Source organism: Dermochelys coriacea, chromosome 28, assembly GCF_009764565.3.
Source record: "Dermochelys coriacea isolate rDerCor1 chromosome 28, rDerCor1.pri.v4, whole genome shotgun sequence".
Classification (NCBI taxonomy): domain Eukaryota; kingdom Metazoa; phylum Chordata; order Testudines; family Dermochelyidae; genus Dermochelys; species Dermochelys coriacea.
The window spans coordinates 5266940-5281077 of NC_050095.1; the positions used below are offsets into that span (position 1 = coordinate 5266940).

The 14138-nt window shown below is 66.3% G+C and overlaps 3 protein-coding genes and 1 long non-coding RNA gene across 53 annotated transcripts in view; 1 reads left to right on the forward strand and 3 right to left on the reverse strand.

Annotated features, from left to right (window-relative positions):
* LOC122457756 overlaps nucleotides 1–6625 on the reverse strand; it is a 22133-nt gene extending 15508 nt beyond the window's left edge. The window contains exons 1-2 of the long non-coding RNA XR_006277430.1: nucleotides 6614–6625; nucleotides 4086–4092 (exon numbers count right to left, since the gene is read on the reverse strand). This is a non-coding gene — a long non-coding RNA (uncharacterized LOC122457756). The remainder of the gene's footprint in view (nucleotides 1–4085; nucleotides 4093–6613) is intronic.
* The window catches only part of LOC119849376 (zinc finger protein 420-like), a 3142523-nt gene that overhangs the window by 2597058 nt on the left and 531327 nt on the right, over nucleotides 1–14138 (forward strand). The gene's annotated exons all lie outside the window — the stretch shown is intronic.
* LOC119849403 (zinc finger protein 501-like) overlaps nucleotides 1–14138 on the reverse strand; it is a 1099011-nt gene that overhangs the window by 441967 nt on the left and 642906 nt on the right. The window lies entirely within an intron of this gene.
* On the reverse strand, nucleotides 2856–3933 carry LOC122457743 (collagen alpha-1(XXIII) chain-like). Its single transcript, XM_043503890.1, has 2 exons — nucleotides 3679–3933; nucleotides 2856–3644 (listed from the first exon to the last, which is right to left on the reverse strand). Exons 1-2 carry the CDS (start codon nucleotides 3834–3836, stop codon nucleotides 3221–3223), a joined length of 582 nt encoding a protein of 193 aa, XP_043359825.1. The 5' UTR covers nucleotides 3837–3933; the 3' UTR covers nucleotides 2856–3220.

Genomic DNA, 14138 nt, shown 5'->3' on the forward strand with positions numbered 1-14138 from the left:
GCCAAGCAGCCGGCTCCCCACCATCCCCGGTGACTCATGGCGGGGCTCGCACAGGGCCCCTTTGTGCCAGGAGAGCCGCCCTCAGCAGCCGGGCGCACGGAGAATCGCCCTCAGCCCGGGGTAGTACGGGGCCAAGGTCCCACGCAGCCCCAGTGCCACCCCGGCAGGACAGCCACGGGCTGATGGGAGCCAGGACTCCTGGGTTCTCCCCACTGAAGCCTGCCAAAGCAAAGCCCCCAACCCCCCCGCCCCAGTAGGCAGGAGAGGGAGCCCTGGGGGGGGAGTAGATTGCCAGCTGGGGGGGTGGGGGGAGGATGCAGGGACACCCCCCCATGCCCTGGCCCAGCGGGGAGGGGAAGTGCGTCTTTCCGCAGCCAGGAAATGGAAAATCCAGAGGAAAGGCAGGAATTTCCGAGGCGGGTGAGGGGAAGAGTTGCCCTGGCCCCTCCCGGTTCCACGTTATACAAACGCTAAGGAACCCATTCAGGGAAACTGAGGCAGGGGGCGGGGATAGGACCGAGCTAAGTACACAGAGCTGGGGATAGAACCCAGGAGTCCTGGCTCCCCCTCCCCGCCCTACCCACTAGACCTCGCTCGTTCTCTGCCCCCCGGGGGCTGCGGTGTCTGGCTGAGCTTCCTGGCGGGACTAATTTAGCTCTGCGGAGCCCCCTGCCCCCCCCACATCCTCCCACCCCCCCAGCTACATCCTCTCTCACCCATCCCCCCCACACAAGCAGCTTTGGGTCCCCTGGCTCTGAGAGAGGCCCTCCGCGCTCGGGGCTGCAGGGTGTGTATCTTAGACCCCGTAATGCCCGAGGGGGATTCCCCGGCTGCTCGCTGAGGGCTGCGCTGGGGCTGTCAGGGCCCTGCTATCCCCGGACAGGCTGAGGGGGTGCCCTAAGGCAGGGGCCCTGCTCCGGCACCGGGCTGCCCGGGGGTCAATCGGCTGGAGGGGGGAATGTCGCCCTGTCCCGTAGGCCGAGACCCGGAGCGGTGAATCCACAGCCCCAAACATAGTGCTGCTGTGAGTGTCTGGGGAGCAGGGGGGGCTAGGAGCCCGGATGCCTGGGTTCCATCCCCTGGTCTGGGAAGGGGGGGGTCTAGTGGTTACAGGGGGGGCTGGGATCCAGGACTTCTGGGTTCTCTCCCCAGCTCTGGGAGGGGAGTGGGGGCTGGTGGGTTAGAGCGGGGGGGGCTGGGAGCCAGGACTCCTGGGTTCTCTCCCAGCTCTGGGAGGGGAGTGGGGGCTAGTGGTTAGAGCAGGGGGGGCTGGGAGCCCGGACTCCTGGGTTCTCTCCCTAGCTCTGGGAGGGGCGTGGGGGCTGGTGGGTTAGAACAGGAGGGGCTGGGAGCCAGGACGCCTGGGTTCTCTCCCAGCTCTGGGAGGGGAGTGGGGCCCAGTGGTCAGAGCAGTCAGGTTCACAGCCGGGGGAAGGGGGCAGGCCTGTCCCTTGTGGGGAAGGGATCCAGGAACTGACTTGAATATGAAGGGGGGGAAGGGGAACATGTGGGGAGAGAACCCAGGAGTCTTAACTCCCAGCCCGCCCCCCCACCCCACTGCTTTAACCACTCATCCCCCTTCCCCCCATTGGGTGCCCCCCTGGCTTATCGATCCCCCGGGCAGCCCGGTGCCAGAGCAGAGCCTCTGTTTCAGGGCGCCCCACACCGGTCGGGAGATGGGAGGGACTGACAGCCCCAGCAGAGCCCCCACTGAGCTGGCGGGGAATCCCCCTCGGGCATTACGGGGTCTAAGATACCTACTGCAGGCCACCGAACGTGGCCCACAGAGGGGAAGCACTGAGCGTGGTGGCCTCCGGAGGACCCAGACCTGCGTGTCTGGACTGGGGTGGGGTGGCGGTGAGAGGATGTGGGGGCGGGGGGCTCTGCAGAGCCAGAGCCAGCCGAGGAGCTAAATCAGTCCTGCCAGGAAACTCAGTCAGACACCACAACCCACTACAGGCAGAGAGCGAGCGAGGTCTAGTGGTTAGAGCAGGGGGGCTGGGAACCAGGACGCCTGGGTTCTCTCCCCAGCTCTGGGAGGGGTGTGGGGCATAGTGGTTAGAGCGGGGGGGAGGGGGCTCGGAGCCTGGGTTCTATTTGTAGCTGTCATAAGATTTCCCCCCTACCAATCGGGACTGCCAGTCCCGCCCCCCACTTTCCTGTGGGCCATGGCGCCAGGGGGCAGCTTCACTTACTGCCGGTGGGGATCCATGCCTGGAGGCTCAGGGGCTCACTGCCAGGAGAAGGGGGGAGGCCTGGCCCTTGGGGGCAGAGATCCAGGAACTCACTAGGATACAAAGGCTGGAAGGGGAATGTGTGGGGAGAGAACCCAGGTGTCCGGCCTCCCAGCCCCCCTGCTCTAACCACTAGGCCCCACTCCCCTCCCAAGGCAGGGGAGAGAACCCAGGTGTCCGGCCTCCCAGCGCCCCCTGCTCTAACCCCCAGCCCCCACTCCCCTCCCAGAGCCGGGGAGAGAACCCAGGAGTCCTGGCTCCCAGCCCCCCCCCGCTCTAACCCCCAGCCCCGGCTCCCTTCCCAGAGTCACTGACAGAACCCAGGAGTCCTGGCTCCCAGCCCCCCTCGCTCTAACCCCCAGCCCCCACTCCCTTCCCAGAGCCGGGGAGAGAACCCAGGAGTCCTGGCTCCCAGCCCCCCCCCCCCCCGCTCTAACCCCCAGCCCCGGCTCCCTTCCCAGAGTCACTGACAGAACCCAGGAGTCCTGGCTCCCAGCCCACCTCGCTCTAACCACGAGCCCCCGCTCCCCTCCCAGAGCCGGGAGAGAACCCAGGAGTCCTGGCTCCCAGCCCCCCTGACATCTAACCCACCAGCCCCCCTCCCCTCCCAGAGCCGGGGAGAGAACCCAGGAGTCCTGGCTCCCAGCCCCACTTCGTGCCGAGGTACCTGCCCGCAGACAACGCTCCTTCCCCATTCCCTGAACACTGAGATCCCGACTCATTTCATGTCTCTCACTTCCTCGTTCACCGGCTCTGGCGACCCCAGTTGCTGGCCCCCCACTGACGCTGTGGGGCTGGCTCGGACGAGCCCCATCCCGTTAGGAGCCGGCATGCCTGGGTGCTCCCCCAGAGGAAACGCAGAGAAGGCCGGGGGACCCCTAATGACAGGGCCAGCACTGACGGCCAGAGAGAGCCCGCTGCTGCCCCCCTCCCTGCCCTCCGCAGCCCGGGGAGATCCCAGCTCTGGAGGGGAGCCCCAGAACCCCTCAGCCCGCAGGGACCCACGGGAGCAATCGGGCGGGCTGGGGGGCAGCCGGGCATCTGCTGAGCAGAGCTGGGGGCCTGGGCTGGATGCTGGGCCCGGGGGGCTGGGCAGGAAACAGCCCCCAGCAGCGCATTGCGGACGCGTCCCCGCCGCCCCCCTTGTCCCCCGGGGCTCGGGCTGCGGCTGCAGACCCGGCTCTGCGGCGCCACCCACCTTCGGTCGCCTTCAGGGGCGCACAGTCCCCTCCGGGGCGCAGGATCCGGGGCGCACGGTCCCCCCGGGGATGTAGGATCCGGGGCGCACGGTCCCTCCCGGGGCGCAGGATCCGGGGCGCACAGTCCCCTCCGGGGCGCAGGATCCGGGGCGCACAGTCCCCCCTGGGGCGCAGGATCCGGGGCGCACGGTCCCCCCGGGGATGTAGGATCCGGGGCGCACGGTCCCCCCCGGGGCGCAGGATCCGGGGCGCACGGTCCCCCCCGGGGCGCAGGATCCGGGGCGCTCCGTGCCCGGGACGCGGGTCTCTCCCCCGGGCCGCTGGGTCCCGCCAGAGGATCCGGGCTCAGCCGCCCTTTGTCCCGCACACGCCGCCGGGCTGCTCCAGGCGCCGCCGCCTCCATGTGACCGGCCCGGGATGGGGGCGGAGCCGGGATGGGGGGGGGACACGACTGGAGTCCCGGCTCCCGGCCTGGGACTGAACCGGCAGCGCCCCCAGCCTGGCACCGCACTCCCCAGCCTGGCACTGCACCCCCAGACTGGTACCACACTCCCCAGCCTGGCACTGCGCCCCCCAGCCTGGTACCGCGCCCCCAGCTTGGCACCACAGCCCCATCCTGGCACTGCACCCCACAGCCTGGCACCACACACACACCCTGCCTGACACTGCACCTCCCCACCTGGCACCATGCCCCCCAGCCTGGGACCAAGCCCCCATCCTGGCATGGCACCCCCAGCCCAGCACTGCACCCCCAGCCTGGCACCGCACTCCCCAGCCTGGCACTGCACCCCCAGCCTGGCACAGCATACCCCAGACTGGTACTACACTCCCCAGCCTGGCACTGCACCCCCATTCTGGCACCACACCCCCATCCTGGCACTGCACCCCACAGCCTGGCACCACACACACACCCCACCTGGCACCGCGCCCCCCAGCCTGTCGTTTCTGGTGAGCCGCCAACCACAGCCTCTGCTCCCCGGCCGGCATTTGCCCTGTTTATCTCCAGGTGAGGCTGGCGGGGAAGGTGGCACAGCTGCATGCAGCTGGGTGTATCCCTGCCCGCTCAGCCATGTGTCCCAGGCCCCACACTGCACTCAGACAGCGATTCTCCTCCCTCCCAAGGGCTTTCCCAGCTCCCTTCCCGGCTTGGTGGGGAGCCCAGCAGGGGGCGCTCTCCCCTGGCAGGTAGGGCTGGCACCAGGGCGGCACTAGGGGGCGCTGTTGCTAAAGGGGAACAGCAGGGGGCGCTGGGCTGCAGGGACTGGGGCGGGGGGCTGCAGGGATTGGGGGCAGCAGGGACTGGGGTGGGGGGCTGCAGGGATGGGGGCAGCAGGGGGTGCTGGGGTGCACAGAGTAGGGTGGGGGCAGCAGGGGGCGCTGGGCTGCAGGGACCCGGGGGCAGCAGGGGGCGCTGGGCTGCAGGGACTGGGGTGGGGGGCTGCAGGGGGTGCTGGGGTGCACAGAGTAGGGTGGGGGCAGCAGGGGGTGCTGGGCTGCAGGGACCCGGGGGCAGCAGGGGGCGCTGGGCTGCAGGGACTGGGGTGGGGGGCTGCAGGGGGTGCTGGGGTGCACAGAGTAGGGTGGGGGCAGCAGGGGGTGCTGGGCTGCAGGGACCAGGGGGCAGCAGGGGGCGCTGGGCTGCAGGGACTGGGGTGGGGGGCTGCAGGGATTGGGGGCAGCAGGGGCACTGGGCTGCACAGAGTAGGGTGGGGGGCAGCAGGGAGTGCGGGGGCAGGAGGCACTGGGGGCGGGGGGCATCAGGGGGCACTGGGCTGCAGGGACTGGGGTGGGGGGCTGCAGGGATGGGGGCAGCAGGGGGTGCTGGGGTGCACAGAATAGGGTGGGGGCAGCAGGGGGCGCTGGGCTGCACAGAGTAGGGTGGGGGCAGCAGGGAGTGCGGGGGCAGCAGGCACTAGGGGCGGGGGGCATCAGGGGGCGCTGGGCTGCAGGGACTGGGGTGGGGGGCATCAGGGGGTGCTGGGCTGCAGGGATGGGGGCAGCAGGGGGTGCTGGGCTGCACAGAGTAGGGTGGGGGCAGCAAGGGGCGCTGGGGTGCACAGAGTAGGGTGGAGGCAGCAGGGGGCGCTGGGCTGCACAGAGTAGGGTGGGGGCAGCAGGGAGTGCGGGGGCAGCAGGCACTAGGGGCGGGGGGCATCAGGGGGCGCTGGGCTGCAGGGATGGGGGCAGCAGGGGGTGCTGGGCTGCACAGAGTAGGGTGGGGGCAGCAAGGGGCGCTGGGGTGCACAGAGTAGGGTGGAGGCAGCAGGGGGTGCAGGGCTGCAGGGATGGGGGCAGCAGGGGGTGCTGGGGTGCACAGAGTAGGGTGGGGGCAGCAGGGGGCGCTGGGCTGCACAGAGTAGGGTGGGGGCAGCAGGGAGTGCGGGGGCAGCAGGCACTAGGGGCGGGGGGCATCAGGGGGCGCTGGGCTGCAGGGACTGGGGTGGGGGGCATCAGGGGGTGCTGGGCTGCAGGGACTGGGGTGAGGGGCTGCAGGGGGTGCTGGGCTGCACAGAGTAGGGTGGGGGCAGCAAGGGGCGCTGGGGTGCACAGAGTAGGGTGGAGGCAGCAGGGGTGCTGGGCTGCAGGGATGGGGGCAGCAGGGGGCGCTGGGGTGCACAGAGTAGGGTGGAGGCAGCAGGGGGCGCTGGGCCCCAGGGGGCGGGTTGAATGAGCCCTGTCCTAACAGCCAGAAGCCCCAGCCCGGGCAATGGACAGGCACCGATGCTGGTTGTCTCCAGTCCCTTTATTCGGCCCCCGCGGTGGGTCGGAAGTGGGGCCCATGGGGGCTGAGAAAAGAAAAAGAAAAGGAGGACTTGTGGCACCTTACAGACTAACAGATTTATTTGAGCGTAAGCTTTCGTGAGCCAGAGCTCACTTCATCGGATGCATCAGTGAGCTTAGCTCACGAAAGCTTATGCTCCAATAAATTGGTTAGTCTCTAAGGTGCCACAAGTCCTCCGTTTCCTTTTGCGGATACAGACTAACACGGCTGCTGCTCTGGAACCTGGTTTTTGAATGTTATAATTCTTGATGTCTGATTTGTGTCCATTTATTCTTTTACGTAGAGACTCACACGCGGGGCTGGGCGACCCCCGAGCTGGGGGGGCGGGGGGCTGCTGGGCCCTGGATGAGCCAGCGGGGCTGGGCAGCAAGTGATTTAGGAGCAATAGCAGCCCCCACCCCAGAGGTGGCTGCATCTCCGCGGCGGGTAAGGGATCCCCCTACCCCACCCCAGAGGCAGCCCTGTCTTGGGCCTGAGAGCAGGGGATGCCCCATGGAGAGCTTGGGGCTGTCAGAGCATGGGGTGATGGGACAGGCAGTGGGGAGGAGTTGAGAGTGGCTGGAGCTCGGCTTTCAACACGCCCACGGAGCATCTGGCCTGTGGCGTTAGGTGGAGCAGCAAGGAAATGGGGCACAAGTGGAATTGGTTCCTGAGTCTGCAGAGAGTCTGAGTCCGTCGCTCCCGGGGGCATGACCTGCCCTGGATGAGACCCCCTGAGCCCCTTGATGCCCTCGGTGTGGCGGGTGCGAGGAAGCAATCGACCAGGCGCTGTCCGGCAGACCCTGCCGCGGAGAGAGGGGAGGGCTGTGACAAAGTGGGAAAGTTCCTCAGGTTTCCTCTGAATACTGGGTGAGTGCCTCAGTTTCCCCTCGGTGTTACTCAAGCGTCTGTGACCCGTCTGGCCGTCCCGTCCAGGGGGATGCAGCCTGTGACACCCCCGTTCACGGACGAGGACTCCAGGGCGGCCCAGGGCCACAGCAGGGCTGGTCGGGAGAAGGAAGCGCCAGTCTGGCGGGAGGGGAATGGGAGACAGGCAGGGGCGGGGGGCTGACGGTTCTCTCCACGCACACAGGGTGGGCGAGCCCCAGGAAGGGCAGAGCTGGTGACCCCGAAGGCCCAAGGACACGGGTGCCCCTCACACGTAGGTCCGCGGCCAGTCCCTCGTCTGGCGCTCGGGGCCCGGCGGTTGCCCGCAGCCGGGGTCCCTCCTGCTGGCGGCACTGTGGCCCCGCCGGCCCGGCTTGCCCGTCTCCTCGGCCTCCCGGCAGATCTGCACAGCCCGCGCCAGGCTCAGCCCGTCCTCCCGGAGCAGCCGGGCCCGCACGGCCTCGTCCCGGCAGCCCAGCACCAGCTGGTCCCGCACCAGGGACTCCCGCAGGGGCCCGAAGCCGCAGGCGCGGCTCTGGCGCTCCAGCGCGGCGGTGAAGACCTCGGCCGGCTCGCCGGGCCCCTGCAGCCGGCTGTGGAAGAGGAAGCGCCGGTAGGTCTCCCCGCGCCCCGGCAGGCCGCGCTCCTGGAGCCGGGCCGGCACCGCGGCCAGCTCGTCCTCCTGCCCCGGCAGGGCCATGGTGCTGGCAGGAGCCCGCACCGCCCGGCTCCCTTTATCCCCCCACGCCGGTGACTCAGGGCAGGCCCCGGGGCAGGCAGGTGACGTGGGCCGTGCCCGCCGGGGGTGACTCACCCCTCCCGTGACGTGAGCCCTGTGTGCTGCTGCCCCGGGCGCTTCTCACGCTGGGCGCCGGCAGGGTGCCCGTGGGAGAGCCGCCCTGGGTACCCCTGCCCCCAATCCAGAGGGAGGGGAGAAGGTGGAGCCATGGGGAAGGAAGGGAGACAGGGGGCCAGAGAAAACAGGGGTGAGGTCGAGGGAATCGGCCAGGGCTGTGGCCCTTGGTAGCCGCTGGGCTTGTTGTCTGGGCCCAGGCTGCCTGCCCGCCCGCCCGCCCATCGCCCCCCACCAGCCTGGTGGCGCTGAGTCTCCCCCTGCCCTGAGGAGCCCGTCACCTGCCCTCAGGGCTGGCTCCACTCCCTGAGCCCTGTGGGATGAGCAAGGCTGCGCCATGGGAGGCCGGCTCCTTTCTGCCCCTGGGGCGCAGCGTGGGCTCTGCGTTCGAGCTCGCTCGTCCCTGGCACGGAGGCCCCCCAAGGGGGTGCTGAGCCCGACCCCTCCCATCTCAGACAGGAGCGTTGGGGGGAGACTCCCCCCGGCTGGTGGGCCGAGGAGAGGAAGGGGAAACTGTTACACCATGTAGTCTGCACAGGGTGGGACATAAACCTTCCTGACCCCTGCAGAGGGTGGCCCTGAAGCATGAGAGTGGAGGGGAGCCAGGCCGCGCTGGGCGGGCATCTCATTGGCGAATGAGCAGAATAATAATTGCTCCGGGTGGGACCAGGCGCTTCTGAATTTTTGGGGACTCAAAATGGCCAGAAAAGGTTCGTTTTGGGTCCAATACAATGGATTCAGGGGAGCCGTCTGAAGGAAAGCGAAGGAGAGGAAGGGCTCACGTCACACTGGAGAGGGCCGGGGCAAGCGTCCAGCTTGTAGCCACTCGGGCAGGATGCCCAGCTCGGACACCGGTTTGAATCCCCACTCTGGAGCCGACCCATGTCTGACCATTCCCAACTAAGTGCTCCAACCATGGGGGTCTGGGTTATTCTGGGGCGGGTGTCCCTCCATCTTTCCTTTTGAGTCAGGACTCATGGCTTCTCTCCCTGGCTCTGGGAGGGAAGTGGGGCTAGCGGTTAGAGCAGGGGGGCTGGGAGCCAGGACTCCTGGGTTCTAGCTTCAGCCTCAGTTTGCCTGTCCATAAAATGGAGCCAATGAACCTCATTGATCGATTTTAAGGCCAGAGGACATGTGGGGGGTCCCTCCTTCTCTGTCCCCCTGTGCTCATGCAGCGCCTGGCCCCAAAGGACACCGGGGCACGGACTGGGGTGCTGAGCCGCAACCGCAACAAAACGAAATAATCAGAAATCTCAAGCACCCCGACCCCACCGGTCATTATCTCTACCAAGTCCCAGGATTTCCCGGCTCACCTCCCAGTTCTTACAGGCGGGCAGCTGGCAAAGCGGCAGCCCCCAGGCCAGGATTTTGACAACAGGGAAACTGAGGCAGTGGTAGGGGAATTGACCAGGGACAGCAGCAGGACTAGGACGGGAATCCAGGCACCCGGGACACGGCTCCTGGGTTCTGTCTGCGAGGCTGGGCACCAGCCCTGATGCAGGGTTGGTGTGTAGGGTATGTGTGGGGCAGGCCCCGCCGTCGGGCTGCTGCTTGGGCCGGGAACGTGCCAGTGACTCTGGGGTGAGGGAAACGGCCGTCCCCTCCCGATGCAACCCCCTCCCCATGCAACCCCTTCCCCCTGACCCCTCCCCTGTGCAACCCCCTCCCCTCCCTTTGGCCCCGCCCCTTGCAAACCCCCCCTCCCTTTGGCCACTCCCTCCTCTCTGCAACACCCCTCCCCACGCCCGCTCCTGCCCGTCACACAGCAGCGCGCAGGCGCGGGTGCTGCGGCGGCGCGCGAGCGTGGGGAACGGGAAGGGGGCGGGCTAGGTTGCCATTGGCTGCGAGCGGGCGCCGGAGCTGGATCGGATTGGCTGAGGCTGGTCAAACCCGGGAGCGGCTCGCGGGCTCCGAACCTCGCCGCTGAGACTGGCCCAGAGGGGGCGGGGCGGGACCCGTCGCCCGGCGCTGCTTGGCGATTGGCCGAGAGTGCGGGGTCCTGGCTCCCAGCCCCGCCCCGCTCTAACCCACCAGCCCCCCTCCCCTCCCAGCGCCGGGGAGAGAACCCAGGAGTCCTGGCTCCCAGCCCCCCCCCTCCCAGCACCGGGGAGAGAACCCAGGAGTCCGGGCTCCCAGCCCTGCCCCCCTCTAACCCACTAGCCCCCCCCCCAGTGCCGGGGAGAGAACCCAGGTGTCTGGGCTCCCAGCCCCCCCCTGCTCTAACCCACCAGCCCCCCCCCCAGCGCCGGGGAGAGAACCCAGGAGTCCTGGCTCCCAGCCCTGCCCCCCTCTAACCCACCAGCCCCCCCCCCCCCAACGCCGGGGAGAGAACCCAGGATTCCAGGCTCCCAGCCCCCCCCCCCTCTCTCAGTGCCGGGGAGAGAACCCAGGCGTCTGGGCTCCCAGCCCCCCCTGCTCTAACCCACCAGCCCCCATCCCCTCCCAGCGCCGGGGAGAGAACCCAGGCGTCCGGGCTCCCAGCCCCCCCTCCCCTCCCAGCGCCGGGGAGAGAACCCAGGCGTCCTGGCTCCCAGCCTCCCCTCCCAGCGCCGGGGAGAGAACCCAGGCGTCCTGGCTCCCAGCCCCCCCTGCTCTAACCCACCAGCCCCCCCTCCTCTCCCCTCCCAGCGCCGGGGAGAGAACCCAGGAGTCCTGGGATTCACAGCTTCCCCGCTGGCCCAGCCAGGCCGGCCCCGTGTTCACACCCCCACTGCCCCCCAGCACCCCCGGGGCCAGAGCCGCTCCCGGAGCGAAGCAGCCCGTCTGCTCTCGCCTTGGCCAGCGCCGGGGATTCCCCCCCTGCCATCGGGCTGAATTCACCGGCCGCTGCTCGACCCCCACGCCCCTTATCAACGGTGCGCACCCCAGGTCGGCGCTGAGCGACGGGGACACGTCCCCCCAGAACTGTCTGAGCCCCGGGTCCCCCCGTCGGCAGGTTTCCTGATCCTTCCCCGGCTCTTCTCTGACCCCTCTGCCCGCCCCCCACCGTGCCCTGCCGGGGAGGGACCCAGGAGCTGCTGCCATGGCTGGAGCATGGGGATGTGGGTCTGGCAAGGGGGGGGGTCCACTGGGGTGACAGCCGGGGCTCTCTGGGGCCAGAGTGGGTGGGGCCGTTAAATCAGGGGTGGGGGGTCAGGACTCCTGGGTTCTGCCCCTGGAGATTGCTCCATGAAGAACTGGTTTCAGCCAGACCCCCACCCCCCAGCAAATTGGAGCCAGGCCCCGGCCCCGGCCCCCCACCCAAAGAGATTCCTCCAGGGGCGGGGTTCCCATGGGCGCCCTCCGGCCGGCCCCATCCAGCCCGGTGCAGGAACCGGCGTGGCCAGGCTCCCAGCCGGCACCCAACCATGCCACGCCAGCCGCTCAGGCCCCTGCTGCCCCCCCACCCCCTGTACCACAGCGCCTGCTGAGCCCCCGCCCTGCTCCCTATACTGCAGCACCCCCTGTGGAGACCCCCTCCCCCCCATGCTGAGCCCCCACCCTGCTCCCTGTATGGCAGCACCCCCTGCTGTGTCTCCAGCCTGTGGGACACTGGGGGTCAGACTGGACAGTCACAATGGTCCCCTCTGGCCTTCGAAGCGCTGGAGCTATGAACTTTACCCTCTAGTAAACCGAGGCAGGACGTTAACTATTCTCCGGTCACACGGCCCAACTCCCGCTCGAGGGAGTCAAACTCCTTGCTCCCGCCCTGGTGACCTCACCTACCAATGCTTTGCCTATTCCGGGATAGAAATTACATTCCAAGCTCATAGAGATCAGGCCATGGTGGGTCACAGGGCTCAGCGGGAGGGACACTCTTCTGTGGGCAGCAGGGGGTGCTCTCCCTTGGCAGTCCGCGCTACTCCCCACAATCAACAGCATTTCAGGGGCAAAGGGTTAAAAACAGATGATGCAGTCTCATCACACTTTCCGTTCCACGGCTATCTCTGCAGCCTAAACGTTACCAAAGTTAGCCATTTTTAAAATCAGCAGCCCCACATAACTTGCAGCTGAGAGTTTCAAAAGAGCCGGCTCAGGAGCTCACCGGCGGTTAATGCGGATTGTCAACAGACCTTGCTGCACTGGGGAAGTTCCAGAAGAAAACTAATGTGGTGCCAGTTTTCACAAAGGATAAACAGGATGACCGAGGTAGTTAGAGGCCTGTCAGTCTGACCTCAATCTCAGACAAGATAATGGAGCGGCCGATTTAAAAATGTTTAACTCCGGCAGTATGCAACCACCATGCCCCAGCAGCGTGACCCTCTCCAGCCTCATTTTCTGCCTTGATTCAGCTCCTGCCAGGCCAGGAGCTGTACCCAGCTCTGGGGTGGGGTCAGTGTCTGAGCACTCTGACTCGTTAGCCCCACACAGGGGCAGGGAAGGGCAAGAATATCACAGAATTGATGACAAATGGCCCCTGATCCTTTGTAATTCATAAGTAAAGTCCTCGCGGGGCTAAACGTCTGTTGCATATGCTGCGTTTCCCACACGCTTGCAATGTTCTGTCCAGGGCGAGCAGCGTTCTAAGGGGATCTCCACCAAGCAGAGGATTATAACTTTTCCCCTCGGGGCAGTTGTCTCCTCCCCTGCCCATTAGAGCTGGATTTTTACCCCCTCCCTGTCACCAAGACCCACTTATGGGAGAAGCATTTACACAGGTCATGTTGACACTTACTTCTTTGCCAGGAAAACCAGAGTCCTGAAATCTAGTGACAAAATCGCTAAATTGGCAGCACTGCGAGTGTTTAGCAAGCCCACTTCTTCCTTTCTGGTTTTCTTTTTATTTATATGGTAGCAGAACCTTTTACCGGCTTTGAATTTCTTTTGTAAGGTCCACCTCTGCTTGGCTTTGGGCAGTTCTCAGTGCAGCAGCCGTCATTAGCAGAGGAGTCTGTGATGCCTCTGGCCCTGGAGGAGATACCGGTGTCAGGGGGAACCAGCTTCAGCACCACGTGCCAGTACAGGGGGTAACTTTCCTCGCAGCTTCTTCTCGGCCTCGGTCCCTGCTTTGGAAGCGGTCTTGGGGACGGGCGCAGACCTGGCAGGTTCAGGCATCTCGCCGCCATGCAGAAACATGGAGCTGGGCCAGCGGTATTTGTAGCGCCCCGAGGCAAATGGTGCTCCTGCATTGCTAGTGGATGACAGCAAGCAGCAGGCTAAGGGCGAGTCTCGCTCTTCCAGGTGTTGGCTGCGTGCACCAGCTGTGCTGCAAGGGATACTCTGCTGAGTATCCGACAGCCAAAATCCTCCAGCTGTCTGCCAACACTGCCCGGGACAAGAAACCCCAGATTATCCCCGGCCACTCACAATGACAAAGAGCTCAACAGGCAGGCGGGCAAGGTCACCGTCACTCCACACAGGGTCCTGCCCAACATCCAGGCCATGCTGCTGCCCCATAAAACTGAAACCCACAAGGCCACAGCGAAGCAACGGGTGGGGGCCTATCGCTCAGACGCTCCAAACCCAAAGGCTGAGCCCCGCTCTGGGAAGCCTGGATCCAGTGTGATGCTGGAACTGGAGGACAGCAGGTCAGCCTTTTACACGGCTTTGTGGGGTGCTGGGGGGAGCAGGGAAGGTGCAGTAATACCTTTTATTGTGTGTTTGTGTGACACACACAAACTGGCCTCCACTTAAGGCCGAGCTGCTGACAGCTAATGAACAAATACTTCCTTGAATATTGTTACACAAACAGTCATATGAATCCCCCCCCACCAACTAAGTAGAAAAGCCCTGATTGCAGGTGTCTGCAGAGGACAGTTCCGGTGAGAGCTGCCGCTCCACGATTTCTACGGGAGGGAGCCGAGGCCGGCAGCTGGGCTTTGCACCGTGAATGCAGATGGCAATAGGACCAGGAGATAAATCGCACAGAAATGGAAAGAGCCCAGCAGAAGGCTTTAATCCAACCAATCGCTGCCCAGAGCAGGGGATTCAAACTCCCCCCGCCACTCCTCGCAGTCTCCAGCTAGGTTCCAGGTGCTGCAGACTCAGAGCGAGATCAAGACCCCTGTGCTACCTAAATCCTCCTGCCCAACCCTTCCGAACACCCCATCTGCCTGCCCCCCTCCTCCCACTTCCCTGTGGGGCTCTAGGGAGCAGGGTGGGTGTGAGAAATTCCAACCTCCCCCTTGGGCCCTGGGCTGGGATCATCTCTAGCTGGCCAGTCCCACCACCGAGGAGACCCAGCCTCAGCCCAAAGACAGCTCCGGGCTTTTCCACTCTCCCTT

Coding starts and splice junctions, on each gene's coding strand:
- LOC122457743 (XM_043503890.1), bottom strand. CDS start 3,836: ATGGAGGCGGCGGCGCCTGGAGCAGCCCGGCGGCGTGTGCGGGACAAA. Junction 3,645..3,678: donor CGGGGGGGACCGTGCGCCCC/GGATCCTGCGCC, acceptor CCGTGCGCCCCG/GATCCTACATCCCCGGGGGG.